The following is a 26,981-nucleotide window of genomic DNA, read 5'->3' as shown; positions in this document are numbered from 1 at the left end:
GTCCATAGGGCATTCAACTTGCCAGTACCAGATCTCCAGGTATCGACGGTTTCAGCTTTGGGCTCACTGAGGGCGCCTCAAAGCAATGCTGTGTTTCCGATCCATCCTCTATTAGAGGGAGTTTTGTTCCAAGATTGGAACAAGCCAGATAAGATCTTCTTACCACCTAAGAAGTTCTCTGTCCTATATCCTATGGAAGAAAAATTTTCCAAAAGATGGGCTACTCCTGCAGTGGACGCAGCCATCTCATGTGTTAACAAATCGTTAACATGCCCTGTAGAAAACATACAGGTGTTCAAGGATCCAGTTGATAAGCGCTTGGAAGCACTACTTAAGAACTCCTTCACTACTGCAGGGGCAGTAGTACAGCCAGCTGTGGCTGCGATTGGGGTCGCTCAAGCATTATCGGATCAATTTAAGCAGATGCTTAAACTTATTCCTGCCCAGCAGGCAGAAGAATTTTCGGATGTCCCTAAGGCCATATGTTTTACGGTAGACGCAATCAAGGATTCTATCCAGCAAGCGTCACGTTTATCGTTATCCCTTATCCATATGAGAAGACTCTTATGGTTAAAAAGCTGGGAGGCTGAGCCCCCATGCAAGAAGCTCCTGGTAGGGTTCCCCTTCCATGGAGGACGACTCTTCGGAGAAGACCTAGATAAATACATTCAGACCATTTCAAACGGCAAGAGTACTCTCTTGCCAACTAAGAAGAAGGTTCAGGGGCCTGCGTTTAAACGACAGTATTCCCCTGGGCAGGGGCCCTCTAATGCCAAGCAGTATCGACGGCCTCCTGCAAAAGCAAACTTCGGCTTCAACAGCAAATCACAAGGACAGGCTGTTAGAGGCAAAAGGCAGTGGTTTCGCAAACCAGCAAAACCAGCCCCCAAGCCAACCTTATGAAGGGGCGCCCCCACCCACGAAGGTGGGGGGAAGGCTGCGACTCTTTTCAGAGATTTGGGAAGCCAGCATTCCCGACGAGTGGGTACGGTCTTCCGTGGCCACAGGCTACAAATTAGATTTCCTAAGGTTTCCTCCTCCTCATTTCCAGGAGTCGAGGATTCCAAACGATCCGCCTCGGATTCCGGCCAGTCCTGGAACAGGGGCTGGGTTTCTACTCCAACCTATTCATCATCCCCAATGGAGATGTCAGGCCAATTTTGGACCTAAAGATGGTAAATGCATATCTAAAGATCCGCTCATTTCGGATGGAATCCGTGCGGTCAGCAGCTGCCACACTCCAGAAGGACGACTTCATGGCGTCCATAGACATAAAGGATGCCTACCTTCATGTTCCAATTTATCAGCCACATCAAAGATATCTACGCTTCATGGTGGCTTCGCGTCACTTCCAATTCGTGGCGCTTCCCTTCGGGTTGGCTACGGCCCCCCGGGTGTTCACGAAGGTCCTAGCTCCGATCCTAGCCAAGCTAAGGATCCAAGGGGTCACGATCCTAGCATACCTGGACGACCTCCTAGTCATAGACCACTCGTCTCCCGGCTTGGAGCGAGCAGTGGCCCTCACGGTCCAATACCTCGAGAGGTTCGGCTGGGTCCTAAATCGAGAAAAGTCAGCTTTCCAGCCCACAAGGCAGTTGGAATATCTCGGCATGAGATTAGACACAGAACAACAAGGAGTGTTCCTACCTCTGAGGAAGGTAAAAGCCATCAAGGAATTAATCCTACTGGTTCTAAGCAAGAAAGAACCGACTATTCGCCTATGTATGAGGTTACTAGGCAAGATGGTGGCCACGTTCGAGGCGGTACCATACGCCCAGAGCCACACTCGCATCCTACAGGCAGCCATCCTGTCAGCATGGAGCAGAAGGCCACAGGCCTTGGATATCCCGTTGCCGCTCTTATCAAGAGTCCGACAAAGTCTGTGTTGGTGGTTAGACCCTCAGAATCTACTGAAGGGGAAGTCTTTCAGCCCAGTGGCTTGGAAGATAGTGACCACAGACGCCAGCCTGACGGGCTGGGGAGCAATTTTGGATGGTTGCACTCGCCAAGGTACTTGGGCAAAGCCAGAGAAGCAGTTGCCCATCAACATCTTGGAGCTCAGAGCTGCTCGACTAGCCCTCAGGGCTTGGACGTCAAAATTGCAGGGGTTCCCGGTGAGAATTCAATCAGACAATGCCACGGCCGTGGCATACATAAATCACCAAGGGGGAACCAGGAGTCAAGCCGCTCAGAGAGAGGTGAGCTTGATTCTCCTATGGGCAGAGGCGCATGTGCCCTGCATATCGGCAATATTCATTCCAGGAGTGGACAACTTTCAGGCGGACTTCTTAAGCCGCCAGACTCTATGGCCGGGGGAATGGTCTCTGCATCCACAAGTCTTTCAAGCACTCTGCCAAAGATGGGGAGTGCCGGACGTGGATATCATGGCATCGAGACTCAACAAGAAACTAGACAGGTTCATATCCCGCTCAAGGGATCCGATGGCCTGCGGAACCGATGCGTTGGTTTGCCCTTGGCATCAGTTCAAACTTCTTTATGCGTTTCCCCCGCTCCAGTTACTACCCCGCCTGCTGCGCAGGATCAGGGTGGAGCACATACCAGTCATCCTGGTAGCTCCAGCATGGCCCAGAAGGGCATGGTACTCACTCATCCTAAAGATGGTAGTGGGAGACCCTTGGACTCGTCCTCTACGGCCAGACCTGCTATCGCAAGGTCCGATCCTCCACCCTGCCTTACGGCATCTAAATTTGACGGCCTGGAAGCTGAATCCCTGATTCTCAGGGGTAGAGGTCTGTCTCAGAAAGTAGTCTCTACCCTAATCAGAGCCAGGAAACCGGTCTCTAGGGTGATTTAATACAGGGTCTGGAAGGCCTATGTAGGCTGGTGTGAGTCCAAGCGATGGCTTTTCTCGCAAATTTACCATCGATAGAGTATTAAGTTTTCTCCAGCTAGGAGTGGATAAAGGATTGGCATTAAGCACAATCAAAGGACAGATTTCTGCTCTGTCAGTGTGGTTTCAGCGGCCGCTGGCCACCCACTCGCTGGTTAAGACCTTCCTTCAAGGGGTCTTACGTATTAGACCTCCAGTTAAATCCCCGCTTTGTCCGTGGGATTTAAATCTTGTTCTGTCAAGTTTACAGAAACAACCGTTTGAGCCGTTGGCTGAAATTCCTTTGGTTCTACTGACAAGGAAGTTAGTATTTTTGGTTGCCATAGTTTCCGCAAGAAGAGTTTCGGAGCTAGCGGCCTTATCCTGTAAGGAACCATATCTTGTTTTTCATAAGGACAGGGTCGTTCTCCGCCCTCATCCTTCCTTCCTACCGAAGGTCATATCCAGTTTTCATTTGAACCAGGATTTGGTATTACCATCCTTCTTCCCTAAACCTACTTCCAGAAAGGAAGGGTTGCTGCATACCTTGGATATTGTCAGGGCCATGAAGGCCTATCTTAAAGCTACAAAGAAGATCCGGAAAACAGATGTGCTGTTCATTCTACCGGAGGGGCCCAAGAAGGGGCAGGCAGCTGCAAAGTCCACCATTTCTAGGTGGATTAAGCAATTAATCACTCAGGCCTACGGCTTGAAAGGGTTGCCTCCTCCAGTATCATTAAAGGCTCATTCTACTAGAGCCATGGGCGCCTCCTGGGCAGCACACCACCAGATCTCTATGGCTCAAGTTTGCAAGGCGGCAACCCGGTCTTCTGTCCACACGTTTACAAAATTCTACAAGTTGGACGTAAGAAGGAATACTGATACTGCCTTCGGGCAGGCAGTGCTGCAGGCTGCAGTTTGAGACCCTCGGATTCCGGGGGCTCCTCTTTTTTGAGTTAAATTTAAAATTTAAAATTATTTTTCTCAACTAAGTTGGATTTATTATGATTTGAGTATATCTCTAAATTAAATCCTTTTGTCTTGGAGATGTTCTCCCTCCCCTCATTGTAAGCATTGCTTTGGGACATCCCATATAGTAATGAATGCCGCTCTGTGTCCCGTGATGTACGATAAAGAAAAAGAGATTTTTAATACAGCTTACCTGTAAAATCTTTTTCTTGGAGTACATCACGGGACACAGAGCTCCCACCCCTCTTTTTTGAGGACCATTTTGGGAGGCATACTGCTTGCTACAAAACTGAGGTACTCCTCCTATGGGAGGGGGTTATATAGGGAGGGGCATTTCCTGTTTGAGATTGCCAGTGTCTACACCTGAAGGTACTCCATATAACCCATATAGTAATGAATGCCGCTCTGTGTCCCGTGATGTACTCCAAGAAAAAGATTTTACAGGTAAGCTGTATTAAAAATCTCTTTTTTTACCCTTAGCTGAGAGAACTAGGTCTTCCATAGCTTCTATATCTCTAACTCTATTTATCCACTCTAAAACTGTTGGTGACGTAGGGCCAGATCCACAAAAACCTGACGTAACTTAAAAAATCCAATTTAAGTTACACTGCCTTAAAGTTTCTACCTAAGTGCCTGATCCACAAAGCACTTATCTAGAAATTTCAGGCTGTGTAACTAAAATTCCGCCGGCGCAAGGCGTTCCTATTCAAATGGGGCGAGTCCCATTTAAATGAGGCGCGCTCCCGCGCCGGCCGTACTGCGCATGCGCGCCGGCCGTACTGCGCATGCGCGAAGTTACGTTACGCCGAGTTTTGAGGATCGCGACGGCTTAAAGTTGCGTCGGGGATAAAAAAAATGACAGCGGCATGCATTCCTGAGGGAGAACTCCATGCCCATTTTCAAAGAAAAAAACGGCATGGGTTCCCCCCCCAGGAGCATACCAGGCCCTTAGGTCTGGCATGGGTTGTAAGGAGACCCCCCCCACGCCGAAAAATTGACGTAGGGGGTCCCCCTACAATCCATACCAGACCCGTATCCAAAGCACGCTACCCGGCCGGCCAGGAAGGGAGTGGGGACGAGCGAGCGCCCCCCCCCTCCTGAGCCGTGCCAGGCCGCGTGCCCTCAACATGGGGGGGTTGGGTGCTCTGGGGCAGGGGGGCGCACTGCGGGCCCCCCCACCCCAGAGCACCCTGTCCCCATGTTGATGAGGACAGGACCTCTTCCCGACAACCCTTGCCATTGGTTGTCGGGGTATGCGGGCGGGGGCTTATCGGAATCTGGGAGTCCCCTTTAATAAGGGGGCCCCCAGATACTGGCCCCCCACCCTAAGTGAATGGATATGGGGTACATCGTACCCCTATCCATTCACCTGGAGGCAAAAAGTAAAAGTTAATAAACACACAACACAAGGCTTTTTAAAATATTTTATTCTGCTCCGGACGCCCCCCCTGTCTTCGTTATTAGCTCAATTACCAGGGGGGGCTTCTTCTTCCGCTCTCCGGGGGTCTTCTCCGCTCTCCGGGGGGGGTTTCTTCTTCCGCTCTCCGGGGGGGGCTTCTCCGGACTCCGGGGGGCTTCTTCCATCTTCTCCCCTCTTCCGCTCTTGACTCGGCGAACCCCGGTTCTTCTGCAGATGTCCGGTGCCTTCTTCTTCAGCGCTGGCTGCCTGCTATGTTTGTGTGTTAGCTCGATTTCAAACAGGCAGCCAGCGCGGTCTTCTGTGGCGTCAGGGTCTTCTCTTCCTTTCTTCCGATGTTGCCTCGTCGCCTGTTGTCGCTGTAATGATGGAAGCGCGCCTTGCATCACATTTATATAGGCATCACCGTCCCATCATGCTCCGGCAGGTACCCACGTGGTGGGTGCCTACCCACGTGCACCCACCACGTGGGTACCTACCGGAGCATGATGGGACGGTGATGCCTATATAAATGGGATGCAAGGCGCGCTTCCATCATTACAGCGACAACAGGCGACGAGGCAACATCGGAAGAAAGGAAGAGAAGACCCTGACGCCACAGAAGACCGCGCTGGCTGCCTGTTTGAAATCGAGCTAACACACAAACATAGCAGGCAGCCAGCGCTGAAGAAGAAGGCACCGGAGAGCTGCAGAAGAACCGGGGTTCGCCGAGTCAAGAGCGGAAGAGGGGAGAAGATGGAAGAAGCCCCCCCCCGGAGAGCGGAAGAAGAAACCCCCCCCGGAGAGCGGAGAAGACCCCCGGAGAGCGGAAGAAGAAGCCCCCCCTGGTAATTGAGCTAATAACGAAGACAGGGGGGGCGTCCGGAGCAGAATAATAAAATATTTTAAAAAGCCTTGTGTTGTGTGTTTATTAACTTTTACTTTTTGCCTCCAGGTGAATGGATAGGGGTACGATGTACCCCATATCCATTCACTTAGGGTGGGGGGCCGGTATCTGGGGGCCCCCTTATTAAAGGGGACTCCCAGATTCCGATAAGCCCCCGCCCGCATACCCCGACAACCAATGGCAAGGGTTGTCGGGAAGAGGTCCTGTCCTCATCAACATGGGGACAGGGTGCTCTGGGGTGGGGGGGCCCGCAGTGCGCCCCCCTGCCCCAGAGCACCCAACCCCCCCATGTTGAGGGCATGCGGCCTGGCACGGCTCAGGAGGGGGGGGGGGGGCGCTCGCTCGTCCCCACTCCCTTCCTGGCTGGCCGGGTAGCGTAACACTTACGGCGCAAAAAGGAAGCTAGAAAGCTTTGTGGATCGCCTTAAGTGCTAATTTGCATACTAGCAACGGCATTTCGACTCGAAATGCCCCCAGCGGCGGATGCGGTACTGCATCCTAAAATTAGGCAGTGTAATTCAATTACACATGCCGGATCTTCTGTGTAACTTTGGAAAAAGCCTTTTGAGGATCGTTTCCAAAGTTACACACAGACTGAACAGCAGTTAAGTCGGAGTATCTCTTTTGAGGATAACCCCCGTAGTATCCCTCCACCGTAAGGGTATACCTGCTTTAGCTGCATTTACCAAATGGCACAGAACTGAGTTCCGATAAGTCTGAAGATAGGTGAAGTAGGAAAAAAGCGGGATCATTGGGTATTTTTAACTCAGAAATTTTTTGCAAGATTCTTATAATTGACAACCAATAAACTCTTATTTTTTTACAAAACCAAAATATATGAATCAATGTCCCGCTTTCTTCTCCACATCTCCAACATCTGTCAGAATTTTCATTGCAGAATTTTTTGAGTCGTACTGGAGTATGGTACCACTGCATCAAGATTTTATAGTTTAATTCTTGAATTCATGTACGGATTGAAGAGTTTAGAGTCGAAAAGATAATCTGTTTACGTTGTAGTGCAGAGAAGGTCCTATCTAGGTCCTTCTCCCATTTGTTAAGGCCTGGTATCTCCTGATCCTCCCTAAATTTATTTAATAGTCCATACATTTTAGAGATCCCTCGGGCTAGTGGTTCTAAATCATTACAGTACGACTCAAAGATTGTTAACTGACAATGAAAATTACTTCCCGGGCCTAATGATCTAAAAAAATTACTTAATTGCAACGCCTGCCAGATATTAACTTCAAAAGGACCTCCTATTTGTATTAATGTTTTAATCGATGGCCAGTTTTCTGATATAATAAAATGTGAGGCCTGATATACTCCTTTCTCTATTAATAACCGGAAACATCCTCTTTCATTACCCGGACTAAAACTTGGGTTCCCCAATATGGGAAACAAAGGTGATTGCACTGTGGAAAAGTTCCCGTTTTGACATATACGTGCAGTAATTTTTAGTGTTGTGCCAATTATAGGGTGATTTTTTAAGAGGAGCCAGTAATACTGTATAGCACCAAGGTGCTCTACCTAAAGGAACTGTACTCAGCTGTTGTTCTATGTCAACCCACCTCTTAGATCTAACATGTTTACACCAGTCCACTAATCTAGATAGATGTACTGCATAATAATACTTAAATATATCTGGGACCCCCATTCCACCAAGATTCTTAGGCATAGTCAACAGATCTCTTTTAATCCTAGGACGTTTCCCGGCCCAGATAAAATTCATAAATAAACTATGTATCTGACACAAAAAAGTCACTGGAATCTTAATTGGTAGCGCCTGAAGTAAATACAAAATTTTCGGAAGAACGGACATTTTGATTATACTAATGCGGCCAAACCAAGAATGGGAACCAAGTCGCCGTTTGTCAAGTAGGGCTCGTAATAGATTATACATTGGTAAAAAATTCATTTTAAAAATGTCCTTTTCTTTTGATGGAATATTTGTGCCCAAGTATCTAAGCATTGGACTCCATTTAAAACAAAAATTTGCCCGAATGGAATCCCGGGAAAGAGGGGATAGTGACATGCTCATGGCCTCTGATTTAGTCTGATTTATTTTTAAATTAGAGAGAGTGTCATATATCATCCGCATAAGCAGAAACCTTGTGGATTCCTCCCCCAACCCTAATACCCCATATATCCGGATTCAGGTGAATTCTGTTCAGCAATGGTTCCAAAGAAAGAACGAAGAGAAGGGGTGAGAGGGGGCAGCCCTGGCGAGTACCATTCGAGATGCTGAAGGGTTCAGAAAGGACCCCATTTGCCTTTACAACCGCTTGAGGGTTTGTATAAACACTTTTAATCCAGCTAATCATTCGTTCTCCCATTCCTATTTGTTTCAGCACCTCCAAATAAGAACCGCCAGTCTACCCTATCAAACGCCTTCTCCGCGTCTGTATTTAAAAATACACACGGTATTTTTTTATCATTTACCTGATTAATCAAATTAAGAACTTTTGTTGTATTATCTCTACCTTCTCTCGTGGGGACGAACCCTACTTGGTCTAAATCTATTATTTGGGGGATCCATGATTGTATTCTGGTTGCTAATATTTTCGTAAATATTGTTCAGTAACGAGATGGGTCTGTAACCTCCACAATCCGCCGGGTCCTTCCCCTCTTTTGGAATTAACGTAATATGTGCTCTCAGGGTATCCATAGGGAATGTGGAAGTCAGACCCACCGCATTAAAGACTTTTGTCATTTGTTTACTTAGCAACTCAGAAAATTCTCTGTAGTAACTTATAGTAAAGCCATCCGGACCAGGAGATTTTCCAGATTTGAATGATTTTAATACTTCAGTCACTTCTTTTACCGTAATAGGAGTGTCCAGACTATAACGGGCTGGTGAGGGTAATCTCGTCATACCTGTCGAGGTTAGATATTCTGCTATCCTGGACTGAGGGGAAGTAGCGTGAGGCAAGTTATACAAAGTAGCATAATACTTCCCGAATGTCTGGGCAATATCTTTAGGTATCTGTTTTAAATGTCCCTCTTTATCTTTTATTTGTGATATATAAGTTGACCTATTCTTTTCTTTAATTTTCCCTGCTAACAATCTGCCACATTTATCTCCTATTTCATAATCTATTTGTTTCCCTCGTTGGATTAGGGCTTTTGCTTTAAACCGTAAGATCTCCGACAGTTGTCTTCTCAGATGTCCCAGCTCCCTACCTACTGATGCTGTCTGTATCTTTTTATGCTGTGTTTCTAAGGCCTGGATCTCATCTAATAATTCTTTGGTCTGTTTTTCCCTTTTCTTTTTCAAAATTGCTCCATGTTTGATTAAAATTCCTCTGATCACAGCCTTGTGTGCCTCCCAAATCATACCTGGGTCACTCTCAGGAATGTCGTTTATCTGAAAATATGCTATAATTTCTTTAGATACATCGTCCCTTACTTCAGGATTTTGAAGAAGGCTTTCATTCAATCGCCAGCATCCCTTACGTCGAGTGGCCAGGTTAGACAGGGAGAGACACAACGAAACCGGAGCATGGTCCGACCATGTTATATTTCCGATTATGATTTCTGTAACGTCTGAAATTAAATAGTGTGGAGTCAAAAACATGTCAATACGCGAGTACACTTGATGTGGGTTGGAAAAAAAAGTATAATCTCGTTCTTCTGTATGTAAAGTCCTCCAGGCATCTACCACTTGCATTTCATGCATTTTTTGTAGTATACTTCTTCGGACCCGACAGGGGACAGCTGAAGTTCCTGAGGAGGTGTCGATTCTAGGATCTAGGGGGATGTTGAAGTCCCCTCCCAGAATCAATCTCCCCTCTATAAAATCCCTTAATTCTGAAAGAATTTTTTTAACAAACTGGTCCTGCTGTTTATTTGGTACATAGATTGTTGCTAATGTTACCTTAATATTTCCAATGCTTCCTTTAAGGAAACGAAATCTCCCATTAGGGTCTACCCGTTTGTCCACTAAGCACCATGGCACTCGATTAGATATTAATATTGAGACCCCCTTAGATTTAGCCTGTTGATTTGGAGCATGATACACACAAGGGAAAAATCGATTTTGAAGAAGAGGGAGTCTACCTGCCTTAAAGTGTGTTTCCTGAACATAGGCTACATCTGTCCCGGATCGCCTCAAATCGTTCAGCAACATTTTCCTTTTCTCTGGGACATTAAGACCCTTAACATTCAAGGAGGTAATCTTCACCTCTTCCATTTTTCAGACAACACTGACAACAACAACAAAAAAAGGAAAAAAGAAAAAAAAAAAAGAGAAAAAAAATACAAAAATTAAATAAAAGGGGGGGGGGGAGCACCCCTCCCAAACCTACCTATACGCTCCTTCCTAACCCCTTCTAATCCCTCCCTCCCTTCTAGGCCCAATCGGGCGCGCACCCAAAACTGAGCCACCTGACTGTGACTTCAGTGGGTAAAACCTAATTGGGGGTTTTGGCACAAGATGACCGGGGGGCTCAGACCTAACCTCTTATCCACCCCGGCTCTGAGTTTACTACATTTACCATCTGTAGTCAATCTTCTAAACGTATATATATCCACTTTAAGCCAAATCGCCTTATTACTTCTTATTTATATCCAAAAAAAAAAAAAAACGCTCATCAACGCTACCCTATATCATCCTTCCTACTCCATCTCTCGTAGGATCCGGACAATCCACTAAAACTCTAACAACACATATATCTATCTTCTAATCATTGCACATTCATGTTCCTCCGCTCTCTCCCCGGCGGTCACATCTTCCTTACTTCTTCTTCAATTCCCGAAAACGAATCTTTAACGTTTAAAGCAAAGATTCTCTATCAAAATATAAATTTTATTCCGCAAAAATAATATCTCATATGGCCCCCCATAAAGAGCGGGCCAAAATACCAGACGGTCTTTGAAAATTAAATTTAAACTGGGAGTACCGCCAGAAGCGTGTTTTGATGTATAATAGCCAAAGTTCGGTAGAGGAACACAAATCTGCCCATCGGTAAGTCTATACAGTATCATTAAAATATCAATTCTCCGATCCCCTATAAACATAGCACACATCCTTGATCAAAATATTATGCCCTACGTTCCCCAAAAAAAACTATAATAATAATAATAATAATAATAATAATAAACAAAAAAAAAGGGGAGGGGGGGCCAGAAACCACCAAAATAATATCCAGTTATCCTTCACCTAAATTCATCACCAGTTAATATTACTGTTCCCTCCCTTTCTTTTCCCATTTCTCCCCTTTACCTTCCCCCTTTTTTCTCTTCCCTTAACCCTTGCTTCTTCCCTCTAACCGCCCCTTAAACAACATATAAATGGTCCTTGACGGACATTTTTTTCACAAATAGAGGGATTGGGAAGGGTAATATAAATCCAACTTTTATTTAAATGATTTAAAAAAAAAAAAATCCGAAAATCCCTCCTGAAAAAAAGTTGGGACATAAAAAATAAATAAATAATAATTTTATATCAGGGGTATTCTTCATATTCTCTAAAAATCCCTCCCGAAAAAAAGTTGGGACATTTTTTTTTTTTTCAAAAAAAAAACAAGAAAAGGGGGGGGGGCAGAAACCTCCAAGATAATATCCAGTTATCCTTCACCTAAATTCATCACCATATACTGTTCCCTCACTTTCTTTTCCCATTTCCCTTCCCCTTCCCCCCTTTTCTCTTCCCTTAACCCTTCCTTCTTCCCTCTCACTGCCCCTTAAACAACATATAAATAGTCCTTAACGGACATTTTTTCACAAATAGAGGAATTAGGAAGGGACATATAAATCCAACTTTTATTTAAATGAAGAAAAAAAAATTCGAAATCGAAAAATCCCTCCTGAAAAAAAAGTTGGGACATGTTTTCTTTTTTTTCTTGTCTTCTTTTTTTTCAAAAAAAGAAAAAGAAAAGGGGGGGGGGGGCAGAAACCTCCAAGATCCAACATATAAATGGTCCTTAACGGATATTTTTTTTCACAAATAGAGGGATTGGGAAGGGACATATAAATCCAACTTTTATTTAAATGATTTAAAAAAAAAAAAAAAAACGGAAAATCCCTCCTGAAACAAAGTTGGGACATAAAAAAAAAAAAAATCAATTTTTATATCAGGGGTATTCTTCATATTCTCTATCTCACTTCAGAAGGACCCAGGTATCTCCCCCCCTTCTTTTTTCTGGGTTGGCGTTTTCTTATCTATAACCACATTTTTTATTCGTTTAGAAAAATTAGGAATAAATTGTAGCCAGTCTGGCACTTCCAAAGAATCTACTTCCAAAAATTTAAACAATTCTGGTAAGTCTGTGCATTGTTTAAGAAGGAAGGATTGCTGATTTTTCTTAATTGTTAAAGAAAGCGGGTATCCCCAGCGGTACGTCCCACCACATTTTTTAATGATATCTAATAGGGGGCGTAGTATTGCTCTCCGCTAAAGGGTAGCCCGTGAGAGATCAGGCATAATTTTTATTTGAGACCCCCTCATATCTTATCTCCCCCGCCTCCCACGATGCCCGGCTAATAGCCTCTTTATCTGAATATCGGTGAAAACAGCAAATCACATCCCTAGGCCTATCTGCATTTACTGAGCGTGGACCCAGTGATCTGTGAACTCGTTCGAATTCAAATGTTTGGGATGGGGGAGTAACAATTATTTGAAGACAAATTGAATAAATAGTCTCTTGCAGTTTCTCTCTTTCAGTTGTTTCTGGGATCCCCCTGAACCTCAAATTTTTGCGACGGCTACGGTCCTCAATTTCTTCCAGCTTTAACTGTATGTCATTACACGTTGGTGGATATTGTGTTTGTGTCTGCTCTAAATGTGTAAACCGATTTTCTAGGGCACTCAACCGACTCCCATTAATTTCTAATTTATCCGAAAGTGTTTTTATGTCTCCTCGTACTGCTTCCAAATCTCTCCGATGTGTCTCCTCAACTCTGGTGACCAAAGCTTCCATATCTTCCTCCACTCTAGAGACAAATTGCTCCATATCAGCACGTGTTGGCAATGTTTGTAAATCTGCCCTGGTTGGGAGAGCCAAAAGCAAAGTCCTGATATCAATCTCCTCATCTCCATGTTTCTGCTGTATTATATCTGGGCTCGGATTTACAATTGAGCTTAGACTAGAACTAGGGGAAACACAATCTTCTCCCCCCTCCATTAACCCACTGAATACTGTTAATGTCAATATATTTCTGTCCTGTGCTTTTACTACAGTATCTGCAGTTTCAATGATCTCAGGCAATATCTCTATGGGTTTGGGGGTCTCTAGTGATAAATCTGTATATTGCAGTGTCTTTCCCTGTTTGCCAAGCCCCACCACCTCGTACCTCTCCTGTATCTCCTGTGTCATGCACAGAGTATCGTACCGCCCACAGCGCTCCTCCGGCTCCCCGGATCTCACAGGCTCTGATGGCTCCGATGACACTGAAGATCCCTGCCCGCACCTGCGCTCCTGCACGGCGACGGCAGCAGCAGTGGCGGTGGCGGTGTCCTCTGTTGCAGAAGTTGCAGCGGCAGCGGCGGCTGCTGCGACTGCGCGGGTCAAAGGAAAAAAACCTTCGGATCTCTGGCTGTTCCACGCCTCTCTGCACTCTGACACTGCGGGGTCCAGTCTCCCTCCTCCTCATTCCAGGAATCCAGCAAAGGTAACAGTAACGGTAAACTAAGCACTATAAGCCGTCACACATCCACTTCATTGAGTCCTATTAAAGTCCTGTTGATGGTTATGGCTTTTGTTTTTTAACTATGACCGGTATGCAGAGTATGAAAGATATGCGAGTTGTACGAGGTATGCACTGCAGAACACACTGAATATGCAGGGTATGCACAGTATACAATGAATGCAATGAATGCTTCTGCACAAACCCTCCATCCACCAGCCAGCCAGCAAGTCTCTCATCAGTCTTCTCATCAATCAGTCAGTGTCATCAACTTCTCCAGTTTAGCCAGGTGGTTTAGGGAGAGGTCTGAGCGTGTGTTACTCTACTCCTTCATCTTGCAACCACACCCCCCTTCATTGATTTAGGCCATTTTGCTTTTAAATGTCCTTATTTCTTCTGAGAAATCCTCACCTCCTGTTCTTCTGTCTGTAACTACACACAATAATGCAAGGCTTTCTCCCTGGTGTGGAGAAAGCCTCTTGAGGGGGGAGGGGGCGAGCAGGAGTGTCAGGACACCCACTAACACACAGCTCCTTTCTCTATCTGCAAAGTAGAGTGTCCTGACTTGCCTGCTTGCCCCCTCCCCCATAAGAGGCTTTCTCCACACCAGGGAGAAAGCCTCCCATTACTGTGTGTAGTTACAGACAGAAGAACAGGAAGTGAGCATTTCTCAGAAGAAATAAGGAGTCTCGGACCAAATTTTTCATGCAAAAACAGAGTTTGTCCATTTACATCCGTTTTTCATCCAATACGTTTTTTTAATTGAAGAAAAATATTGGGGGGGGGGGGGGGTCTCCAGGCTGCTATCGTTTCTGTTATAAACCAGAAAACTATATGTATAGCCTGTTGTCCTGTCACACAGCTTATATATCATGACCCCATATCTGGCACGCTTGCTGGGGAGAAACTGTTTGAAAGCAAGGCGGCCAGAAAACATAATCAGGGAATCATCAATGCAGACAACTTGATCGGGAATAAACAAGGCTGCAAATTGTTGGTTGAAGTGCTTTACGAGGTGGTGGGTGTTCGGCTCATCCCTAGTCAGGAGTCAACCATGCTTGCTACTAGTTTATTTGGACATACCTATTTTGTAGTTTTTTTCCCCACTTTATTAATAGTTCTAACACTTGTCTTTTTCCTAGACCTGTTCTCAAAGCCAGTTATTACCACCAAGCTGTATCCAGTGACAAAAGAAAACAACATGACTCTGATATGTGACACAAGTCTCAGTCCAATCAGACAGGGGACAAAACTGCAGTTTGCTTTCTACAGAGATGGACGAGAGGTACAGAAATTTAGTTCATCTCGCCAATATAAAGTCCAGTCCACTCAGCCAAAGGATTCTGGGAATTATTCCTGTGAAGTGAGAACTCCGACCAACAGTGTCATCAAAAGAAGTGAAGAATTATATTTCCAGATACAAGGTAATAATGTGTAATAGTTGGGGCATTGGGATCACAGTATGAAAGAGAGAGCTTAGACACAATGGCCCGGATTCAGAGAGCAATTGCGCCTGCGTAACCATAGTTACGCAGTGCAATTGCTGACTTGCTCCGGCGTTATGAATGCTCCTGATTCAGGAACATCGTAACGCCGACTGCAGCCTAAAATCTGCCTGGCATAAGGCTCTTATGCCACGCAGATTTTAGGCTGCATTCTTGTGATGACCGCTAGGGGGCGCTCCCATTGTGCTCAGTGTATAGTATGCAAATTGCATACGAACACCGATTCACAATTTTGCGCGGGCCCTGCGTACGCAAGTTACAGAGTTTCCGTACGGCGTCTTTAGCGTAAGGCTGCCCCTTCTAATAGTAGGGGCAGCCAATGCTAAAGTATACACGCCGTTCCCGCGTCGTGAAATTTGAATTTCACGTCGTTTGTGTAAGTGATTCGTGAATGGCGCTGGACGCCATTCACGTTCACTTTGAAGCAAATGACGTCCTTGCGACGTCATTTGCCGCAATGCACGTCGGGAAAGTTTCCCGACGGCGCATGCGCTTTCCAATCGGCGCGGGAACGCGCCTAATTTAAATGATTCCCGCCCCCTGCGGGATCATTTAAATTGCGCGCGCTTACGCCGGGCAATTTTTCCGCAATTTTTCCGCAATTTTTCAGGGTTGGTGGTCAATAGGAGGAGGAGTATTCCCCCTATTAGTAGGAGGAATACTATCCCATCATTGGTATCGGTGGATGATATAGTGCCCCATTGTTGGTGTCAGTGGGAGGAATAGAGCCTTATATCAGTGGGAGGAATTTTGCCCCAAGGGCCTGATAAAGGCTAGCAAAGGGCCACATCTGGCCCTCTGGCCGCAGTTTGGAGACCCCTGATCTAAAGTATTATATTACATGGCCGAACCATAGGATTCAAACCCTGTTGAAGATCTGCACACACCAATATTCTGTAGATAATGTGGAAAGGCCCTGATGGTACAAGTGCTGAAATCTTTAAGAACGAGCTTTAGTCTGGAGGTTCTGCATAAACGCACACTGAATCCATAATGTTTTAACTACAGGGTGGGCCATTTATATGGATACACCAAAAACAAAAGTTGGATTCAAAATGGCCAACTTCAAAATGGCCGCCATGGTCACCACCCATCTTGAAAAGTTTCCCCCCTTACATATACTAATGTGCCACAAACAGGAAGTTAATATCACCAACCATTCCCATTTTATTAGGGTGTATCCATATAAATGGCCCACCCTGTATAATATACCCAATACCTCACTAGTCAAAAATAAGTGAATCCGCCTGGATTCAAGTCGCAACGGGTTGGTTGACTCCTGCTTGTAATCCATTAACCCCAAACTTTGAAGCCATCCCCAATGAAGTCTATAAATCTTGGTACTAAATTCTGGCTGAAAAAAGACACAAGATATAGTGGGGGGGGGGGGGGGGGTACATTTAATGTAATTTTAAGGGGGACAAGTTAAAAACCCCAATCCTTTTACATTCTTAGGAGATGACTTTATTGTATGTGGTGTTACGGAACAAAACAATTCTCACAAACAGCATCAGTAAAAATATATTCCGGCATCACAGATTTTGTGTATGTACCGTATATACTCGAGTATAAGCCAATCTGAATATAAGCCGAGGCACCTAATTTTACCACAAAAAAATTGGAAAACGTATTGACTCAAGTAAAAGCCTAGGGTGGGAAATGCAGCAGCTACTGTAAGTGCAAAAGAGGGTCAACAGTGCCCATCTGCAGCCTCACTGTGCCCATCTGCAGCCTCACTGTGTCCATTTGCAGCTTTACTGTGCCCATCTGTAGCCTCACTGTGCCCATCTTCAGCCTCACTGTGCCCATCTTCATGCCTCACCGTGCCCATCTTCATGCCTCACCGTGCCCATCTTCATGCCTCACCGTGCCCATCTTCATGCCTCACCGTGCCCATCTTCATGCCTCACCGTGCCCATCTTCATGCCTCACCGTGCCCATCTTCATGCCTCACCGTGCCCATCTTCATGCCTCACCGTGCTAATCTTCATGCCTCACTGTGCCCATCTGCAGCCTCATGTACCTGATCTCCCGCAGCCTCATGTACCTGATCTCCCGCTTTGTCATGCAGTCTTAACTGCATTCGGCGGCTGTCCACTGTAACAAAGCCCCGCCTCCTCCTCGTCCGAGCAGTGAGGTAAGTGTTCAGTTTTACGTCTATCACTGACGAGGAGGAGGCGGGTCTTTGTTACAGTGGATGGCCACCGACTGCAGTTAAGACTGCATGACACAGCGGGAGACTCGATTATAAGCCGAGGGGGGCTTTTTCAGCATAAAAAATGTGCTAAAAAAGTCGGCTTATACTAATATACGGTAATTGATTTATTTTTCATTGTACCACACTGCTTTGTCTTAAAATGTTATTAAAATGTGAAATACAAAGTAATTCCCTTACTGTACCATGCACCATGTTCTAATTTCAGGAGAAAACCACAAAAAGGATTATAAAACAGTGAATATAATACGTCTGGTATTGTCGGGCTGTGTGTTGTTCCTCGGTTGTGTTTTCCTCATTCATCACATCAAGACAGAAGTCATTACACCCTCTAAGAAATGAATGGAGAAATGGAGAAATGTTGTGGGTCGGGGCTAATACCTGCCTGTTAAGACCCGACCCATGTTAAGCCCCGAAGTGACATCTTGAATTCTTTGGCGGGAACACCATAAACTGAAGTTTTGACTTAGATCTACCATCTGGTTTTGTTCTACGAAAGGCAGTTTTGGTTGCATTAAAAATAATGGGCCAGATTCATAAAGAGTTACGCCAGCGTATCAGTAGATACGCCGGCGTAACTCTGAATCGACGCCGTCGCAAATTTAAGCGTATTCTGGAAACCAGATACGCTTAAATTAGGCTAAGATACGAGCGGCGTAGGAGACGTATCGTCGTATCTTAGGCGTAGGTGGCGCTTCCGTTGAGTTCAGCGTAGAATTTGCAAATGACTAGATACGCCGATTCACGAACGTACGTGCGCCCGTCGCAGTAAAGATACGCCGTTTCCGTAAGAGATACGCCGCGTAAAGATAAAGCTGCCCCCAGGAGGCGTAGTCAATGTTAAGTATGGCCTTCGTTCCCGCGTCAAAATTTGTAAATTTTACGTTGTTTGCGTAAGTCGTCCGTGAATAGAACTGGATGTAATTTACGTTCACGTCGAAACCAATACGTCCTTGCGGCGTACTTTGGAGCAATGCACACTGGGATATGTACACGGACGGCGCATGCGCCGTTCGTAAAAAACGTCAATCACGTCGGGTCACCAATCATTTACATAAAACACACCCCACTCATCCTCATTTGAATTAGGTGCGCTTACGCCAGCCCCATTTACGCTACGCTGCCGTAACTTAGGAGGCAAGTGCTTTGTGAATACAGCACTTGCCTCTCTGACTTACGTTGGCGTATCGTAAATACGATACGCTACGCCGCCTGAAAGATGCGCCGCCCTACCTGAATCTAGTTAAATGTGTACCTACCTAAGCATGAGCCACACAGGAGGCTAATGTTTGCCCAAAATTGCAATTTAGCTGTTTATCACTTTGGCCCTGTTTCTAGGTCCTCATGCATGACTGTCTATTCTACTCAATACTCATTACTGAGATTTTGTTTTGGCACAACTTAGGACCAACCAAGACCTTGGGGGTCAATAAATAAACACTGGTCATCTAAAGCTGGCCATGCATTTGTAGATTTTTGAACAGACATTATTTCAAACATTCTCAGTATATTAAATGACTTGACAAATGTCATTTGGAAATACTTCAAATTTTTATTTGCTTTGGACATTTGATTATGGAACAATTGCTTTTCCTGAATGAAAATCACAAACACTGTAAGAAATGTGTTTGTTTGAGAACAATTTTCCATCCTGTTCAACTTTTCTTGAAAATCTTTGAACAGAATTCTACTAGTGTATGGCCAGCTTTAGGCTGCATTCACACCTAGGCGTAGGCAATAGCGGCGTTTTTATCGGCGTTTTTTTTCGGCGTTTTGTCGCGCGTATTCATGCTAATATGCGCGTTTGCATACAGCGTTGTCCGACGTTTTTGTACTTAGACGTTTTTTTTTTAGCCAATAGGAAAAACTATCATCTTTTCATCACTTGTTGCTATGTTGGTAGATTTTTTTAATCTTCTGCATGGGCGACAAGTTCTATTGACAAAACGCCCGTAGCAAACGCTTGTTGTCGCGCAATACGCGCGTATCTGGCGTTTTACATTGATTTCAATGGAAAACCAAAAACGCTCAAATACGCGCATATCGCGCGTATTGCGCGACAAAAAAGGGTCCGGAACTTCTTTTGACTACAGGCGATGCGCGTCAGGCGCATCAGCGTGCAGATGTGAACCATGCCCATAGCCTTACATGTATTTTGGTCCCTCTGGCGTTTGTGCGCGTCGCGCTACAGGCGACAAAACGCCAAGGTGTGAATGGGCTCTTAGATCTTTTGCCTTGGGTGCATACAGGAGTAGTCACCAAGTCAATTTCTCCCTCCCCGAGGTCCTCCATTGGTTGACCGTAAAGGACAGAATCACATTTAAGGCCCTCTGCTTGACGCACAAATGTGTACAAGGAACCGCCCCCCAATATCTGTGCGAGAAAATAAAACACCACACCACCAATCGCGTTCTATGTTCTACCAACCAAAATCTTCTACAAATTTCCCAAGGCCCGCTACAAGACCAAAGGAGAACGTAGATTTGCAATCCAAGGACCTCGAATGTGGAACACACTACCAACTAATATCCGAACGGAAGAAAATCACCTGGCCTTTAGGAAAAAACTCAAGACCCATCTTTTCTGAAGGCTAAATGGAAGGAAATGGATACCAAGCGTCTTGAGGCAATTCAGTTCTCATTTGTAGCGCTATACAAGTTATTCACTCACTCACTCACTCAAGGGTTTTTTACAAAGGCAGGTTGAATGTCTCATTTAAAGTAAACTGGCCATGTAGTCTTCCCTAGGATCTGTAAGTCTGGGTATAGGTCAGTAGTGGATTTAGGTTTTATGCTGCCCTAGGCCTGACTAAACTCGTGACCCCCTAATTTAAATATGACACACCTCTTCCTGTCAAGGCCACACCTTTTCTGTTTAAGACCCGCCCTGAAATGTTTGAGTGGGGATACTAGTTCTAAGGGCCTGGGGGGCAATGGATTCCCTTAATTTGCATATATTTCCTCTCACTTGCTGTTTGGCTATGGGGCAGGAAGTGAAATCTCTGCAATGGGACAGGGATGGTAAAAAAAAATAACTGACAGAGGCTATAACCCTCCCTTACTCTATCCAAAATGAAAAAAAGTATTGCCTATAGTTCTACTTTAAGCACAAATTTCTGATAATTTTATGGAGAGGACTATAACCTCCGAGGACGAGAGGGCATCTGTGATAGGCGGAACACGCTGGGAAGCCGAGTGTTCCGCCTATCACGGAACAGCAGAAGGAGGAGGCGCAGCTTTTGAAAAATGGACGGCCGCGGTCTGCATGTTAGGTTACCGGCGTATAAGACGACCCCCAACTTTCAAGAAAAATTTCATGGGTTAAAAAGTCATCTTATACGCCGGAAAATACGGTATATATTAATCTAATTATCCTGACTAGGCTGATGACTGAGTTTTGGACCAAGCTTCTGAAAGAAGAATTTTAAGATACATATAAGTCTGTATAAAAACACTGCTAATCCCCTCCCCCTATCTATGCTGTATTTAGTGCTTATCCTCCAAGGAGTCCCTATTTTTTTAAGGTCCTCTGTTCGCAGAGCCCACGACTCTGTAATCACCACCATGCTCTCTGTCACACCTAGGACGAAAAGGCGATATTTAGTCTAACAATATCCTGTAATGTGCAAAAATCCCAGACAGACAGATGTTGAGATCAGGGCTCTTCGGGGGCCAAACTATCACTTCCAGGATTCCTTGTTCTGCTTTAAGATAATTTACAGAAATGCAGCCACAAACTTGCAAGGAACCTCCACCATGCTTCACTGTTGCCTACATACACTCATAATTGTACGTTTCTCCAGCCCCTCACCAACAAACTGCCTTCTGCTACAGCCAGATATTTCACATTGTGACTTTTGTGCAGCCCAGTTCCTATGTTTTTGTATAACCAGTTGCAGACTTTGGGCATGCTAGACACGCCCACAAAAAATGTCATCATTGTACACTGGGCGTGTCTAGTATGTCCAGTCTTCTGCCCTGCTGCCGGGATTGCCCCTGTCACAATGCACAGCAATTCAGCTCTGATTAATCACAGCTGCATTGCCGAGTACACAGAGAAGGAACCCAGCAGCAGGAGCTGTAAAAAAAAAAAAAAAAAAAAAAAAAAAAGCAGTCTGTGGTTTATTCTTACCCTTATTGCTCCCTCACTATATGTACAACATGTATAACAGTATAACACAATAAAGTTTTATTGTTGGGGAAAAAAAGGCGTGTCTGGCAATGTTTAGCAACAACATTACTTAAAGCGGTGGTTCCCCCTTAAAAACAACTTTTTTTTATTCCACTGCCCCCCCACATTCCATCACGATTAAGGCACATATTTTTTTTTTCCTGCTGTACATACCATAGTACAGCATATTCATCCGGGTTGCGAGTCCCGCAGGAGTGGGCGTTCCTCACATGCTGTTGATTGACGTTTTGCCCAAAAACGAGCTCTCCCCCCGTCGCGTAAGCCGCGTCACGGTTGGCGAAAGGAGCCGAACGGCGAGTCGGCACTATACTGCGCATGCGCATCGCCGTTTGGCTCCTTTCGCCAATCGTGACGCGGCTTACGCGACGGGGGAGAGCTCGTTTTTGGGCAAAACGTCAATCAACAGCATGTGAGGAACGCCCACTCCCGCGGGACTCGCAACCCGGATGCACGGGTGAATATGCTGTACTAAGGTATGTACAGCAGGAAAAAAAAAATATGTGCCTTAATCGTGATGGAATGTGGGGGGGCAGTGGAATAAAAAAAAGTTGTTTTTAAGGGGGAACCACCGCTTTAAGCAGCGAATACAGAAAGCTACAATGAAACATTGTTTCATTTTGTATTTTTATGTTTATTCATTTACAAATCAAAGAGACTAACTTCAATCTGCAGATGAAGTCAGTTAAAGCAACCTGACTAGTAAGGCTTAAGGCCGGGTACTAACGAGCAAACATGTACGATGAAACCGGTCCGTCGGACCGTTTTCACCGTACATGTCTGCCAGAGGGCTTCTGTACGATGGCTGTACTAACCATCGTACAGAAGTCCGCGCGTAAACAATACGCCGCGACGATGACGCGGTGACGTGGGCGGGCCTGCCATTTAAAGGCTTCCACGCATGCGTCAAAGTCATTCGACGCATGCGAGGGACGGCGGGCGCTCGGACATGTACGGTAGGTCTGTACTGACGACCGTACATGTCCGAGCGGGCAGGATTCCAGCGGACGGTTTTAAAACACGTCCAGGAATATTTGTCTGCTGGGAAAAGGCCCGGCGGGCAAATGTTTGCTGGAATTCGGCCCGCTGGCGCCTACACACACGACCGAACATGTATGCTGAAACTGGTCCGCGGACCAGTTTCAGCATACATGTTTGGTCGTGTGTACGGGGCCTTAATGTTTACAACCGATCCTGAACTATTTAACTTGACAGATAGTACCCAATGTTTAAAAACGTCCGTTTTGTCACGTTTACATGCCACGTTTGCGTTTAGAAGTGTTTTTTTTTTTTTCAAATAGTCAAAATTAAAAAACGCCTGTAAACTAAATGCGGCTAAGCACGAGTTACCACGTTTACAAGCTGTTACAGGCGTTTGGAGTTTCAAATGCCTCTGAACATCCGTCCCGAATGCATTTTTTGGTTTTCCAAAAAATTATTCTAAACTCAACTGCCTAGAAACGAGGAGAGTTCAGGGGCAGCTGAAAAAAAAATCGCCCAACTGCTCCTAAATGTCCGTTTACCAGCAGCAGTATACATGAAGCCTAAATAAAAAGTTGTATTTTTTCAATTAAATGTTCCTCTATTGAACCCCTTATTAACCCATAGTTTATTTTTTTCAATTTTATTAACTAATATTTAAACTTTTTTGTCTGTTTGTTTGCTTTGTTCATTAATATTTTTACACTTTTTACATATATTTACACATATCGCACTGAAAAAAGCACAACATTTAAAAAAACTTCTTTGCTTCATTTGTAAATAACCTAGCAATGCTTTGTACCAAAGTCATACATTTTGTGTTTTAAACAGGACAAATTACAGAATAAAATGTACACTTTTTGTGTGCAATACTACTATTTTTAAACTAACAATGCTCAAAAAAAAAAAAGCCTTTTGTTTTGTTTTATAATGTTTACCGTATATACTCGAGTATAAGCCGACCCGAATATAAGCCAAGGCACCTAATTTTACCACAAAAAACGTGGAAAACATATTGACTCAAGTATAAGCTTAGGGGGCCAGATTCACAGTGAGAGTACGCCGGCGTATCTACTGATACGCTGGCGTACTTTCAAATTTGCCGCATCGTATCTTTAATTTGAATTCTCAAACCAAGATACAACGGCATTTGGGTAAGATCCGACAGGCGTACGGCTTCGTACGCCTTCGGATCTTAGGATGCAATACTTCGGCGCCCGCTGGGTGGAGTTCGCGTTGTTTTCCATGTCGGGTATGCCAATTAGCTGTTTACGGCGAAGGTACGCGCGGTCGTCGCATTCTCTTACGTCGCCGGCTTTTCCTGACGTAAAGTTACGGCTGCTATTTCATGGCTTATATTTAGACTTGCTATGTTAAAGTATGGCCGCGTCTAATTTTAATTTTTTTTTTTTTTGCGCAAGTCGTCCGTGAATAGGAAAGGATGTAACGCACGTCGCTGTTCAAAAAGTTACGTCGCTGCGACGTCATTTCGCGCAAAGCACGGCGGGAAAATTACAAAACAGAGCATGCGCAGTACATTCGGCGCGGGAACGCACCTAATTTAAATGATACACGCCCCATTTGAATTAGGCGGGCTTACACCGGACGGCTTTGCGCTACGCCGCCGCAAGTTTACAGGCAAGTGCTTTGTGAATCAAGCACTTGCCCGTAAAACTTGCGGCAGTGTAACGTAAATGCAATACGTTACGTCGCCGGAATTCTATGTGAATCTGGCCCAGGGTGTCCATCTGCATGCCTCACTGTGCCCATGCCTCACTGTGCCCAGGCCTCACTGTGCCCATACCTCACTGTGCCCATGCCTCACTGTGTCCAGGCCTCACTGTGCCCATGACTAGACTGACGTTTAACATGGGAGTCTAAGGAAAGGGTGCCCAGCTTTGAAAAATCGGTGCTCCCCAGCCGTAGGTCCCCCAGACAACAAACTTTGCAAACTTGTAGAGGAAAAGTGGGGCTACAGTTTGGGGTCCAGGGGACCTACGGCCGGCCAGTACAGGGTCCCCAAAATCCAAGAGATCAGGCGCAAAAATGTGACTCGAGTATAAGCCGAGGGGGGGCATTTTCAGCACAAAAAAATGTGCTGAAAAACTCGGCTTATACTCGAGTATATACGGTAATTGTCTAAGGATGGCGAAAAAAAAATCATTGTTGCAGGACATATTCACAAAAAGAAAGCCTTGTTCATTCTTAAAAAACTATTTATTTATTACGTTATTATCCTAAGTAATGACAACATTATCGCTAAATAAACAGGCTCATAGCAGAGATTTGAAAATTGCTCTGGTCCACATGGGGTGAAAAGCTGTGAGAACCGAAGTGGATAGAGTTAAATCACTTAGCCTTTTTTCCATGTCAGAGGTATAAGTTTTAAGCCACTATTCTTCCATAAAGAACACTTCTGGCCAGCCTTCTCCATACAGTAGATGGGTGTACCTGGGTCCCACTGGTTTCCACCACTTCTGTGCTGATCGCACTGCTGGACATCTTCCGATGTCGAAGGTCAGTAAGCATGATGTGTCTTTAATCTGCTTCATTACGTTTTCTTTGGCCAACCACCAGGGGCGGACTGACCATTGAGTCACTCGGGCACTGCCCGAGGGCCCTATGCCATTAGGGGGCCCCATCAGGGTTGCCAGGCTCAGTAAAACCAAGGACAGTATGTAAAAATGTGTTTTTTTTTAGATCTGTCCCTGATATGTCCGAAACCGACATGCTTTTGATGTGAAAATCACGAGATTTCTCCTACGCCTTCCAGGACGGCACACCAGAGAGATAAGGGCTCCTCCCACAGGAAACACAATCAATTGACAAGTTTGTTATAAGTTCCCACCCACCCCCTTGCTCCTCAGTATTTTGATTGTGTTTCTCCCGAACACAGCGGCACGTTTGTTGTTTTATATTACCTGGAGACGGTGAGGTCGAAGGGTACCCCTGTTGAGGCAGGTTCAGGGAGGCCGGGGAGAGCTGAACTAACCTGTTGGCTTCGGTCGCTCACAGGTCGCCACAAAGATATGCATGGGCGCTCTGAGCTGTGGTGAAAAAGCCATCGTCCCTCTGCAAAAAAGCCGCCACGATACTGCTCTCTCCTTCCTGGGGGGGTTGCCACTAAGGAGCATTGCGCTCCAAGCCTCTCTCTGAGAGAAACGGGAACCGCGCCACCGGAGCGTGGGCGTTTCCTTACAGGGCAACCCGGAAGTGACGCTTCGGCGTGGAGAGCAGCGTGGAGCGGTGGGGTCGGCGGCGGATAAACCCTAACACAGGTACCGGCAAGCCAAGGACCCAGCCAACCTCCTCATGGAACAGGAGGAGAGGAAGGCAAATGTGACTGCAGGCAGATCCAGGTCGGGGTGTGGTGAGTACTAATCCCCCTTGGAAAGGGAGGAGGAAAGGGAGTGAGAGCTCCTGGCTTTCAGGGGTCTGGGATCCCGGAGCCAGCCAGAACAGGCTGGAGTTTACCTCTCAACACCCTTTCCCCTCCCCAGTACAAACCTGCAGTCCTAGGGGAGGACAGAGTAAAGTGTATATCTCTTGTCTTTAATCTCCCCAGCGGAGCCCAGGAGACCCAAATAAACAATCTCCTGCCGCTACAGGGCAAAGCTCCTCTAAAAATAAATGTGTGGGTACTGTAAGGATAAATTCCCACCCAAAGCCCTTTTGCTAAGAATCTTTTAAAAACTTTCCGTGTAGCCACCAGGCAGCCAGTAACTTAAGGTCTGACATAGAGGAGCTTATCCCTAGAGAGGACACATCCTCCCAGGAAGGCCTTGTCTGAATGGGATCTAGTGCCCTTCCCCCCACTTTCACAGTCATTCCCTCTAGTCCAGTAAAGGAAACTAAGGAAGACAGGGAGGTTAAGGGGGAGCCGAGCAGAATAGGACGCCCCATTCACCCTAGTGGATCTGGGGGGACTTCTGCAGGGAAAAAAATCGGCCTCTGAGGACCTTATAGAAGTCCCTAGAATAATCTCATATAAAGGCCTGAGCAAGGCTCAATCCAGGGTGGTGGTTTTTTATCCACTCCATTAATCCCTAAAGGATTAGAGCCAACTGCCATGAACCTGACAGCTTACAATGGTGCTGTTAGAGGTTTTTAGCCCAGCAAAAACCTACCTCCTAAACTCTTAAAGTGGGGTGGACAGGCACTCATAAGGGACATCTTAAATGTATATATATTACCCTTGAGGAGGTTGCTTATTAGTGGCAACATCTTCCCAAGTTCCAACAGGTGTCTGATTGCCTATCATCTCCTCCTTACACTGCTACTATATCTATCAGTGTATAAGAGTTAATCAATAAACCTCTGGTGGCTTAGGCAACAAAACCACCAGGGCTGTATGAGAAGCAGAAAAT

At 45.6% G+C, this 26,981-nt stretch overlaps 1 protein-coding gene across 2 annotated transcripts in view; it reads left to right on the top strand.

Annotated features, from left to right (window-relative positions):
* LOC120920735 (high affinity immunoglobulin gamma Fc receptor I-like) overlaps window positions 1–26,981 on the top strand; it is a 152,193-nt gene that overhangs the window by 35,192 nt on the left and 90,020 nt on the right. The window contains exons 7-8 of one of the 2 annotated variants that reach the window (XM_040332980.1): window positions 14,868–15,149; window positions 17,654–18,018. The exons of the other annotated variant lie outside the window; for it this stretch is intronic. Of the exons in view, the coding sequence (XP_040188914.1) occupies window positions 14,868–15,149; window positions 17,654–17,787 (416 nt within the window). The 3' untranslated portion in view covers window positions 17,788–18,018. Of the gene's footprint in view, window positions 1–14,867; window positions 15,150–17,653; window positions 18,019–26,981 lie in introns of those variants that run through there. 2 annotated transcript variants of the gene reach the window in all.

Source organism: Rana temporaria, chromosome 13 (genome assembly GCF_905171775.1).
Source record: "Rana temporaria chromosome 13, aRanTem1.1, whole genome shotgun sequence".
NCBI lineage: Eukaryota > Metazoa > Chordata > Amphibia > Anura > Ranidae > Rana > Rana temporaria.
The sequence above is the reverse complement of the archived record's forward strand: the minus strand, read 5'-3'. Positions and strand labels throughout refer to the sequence as shown.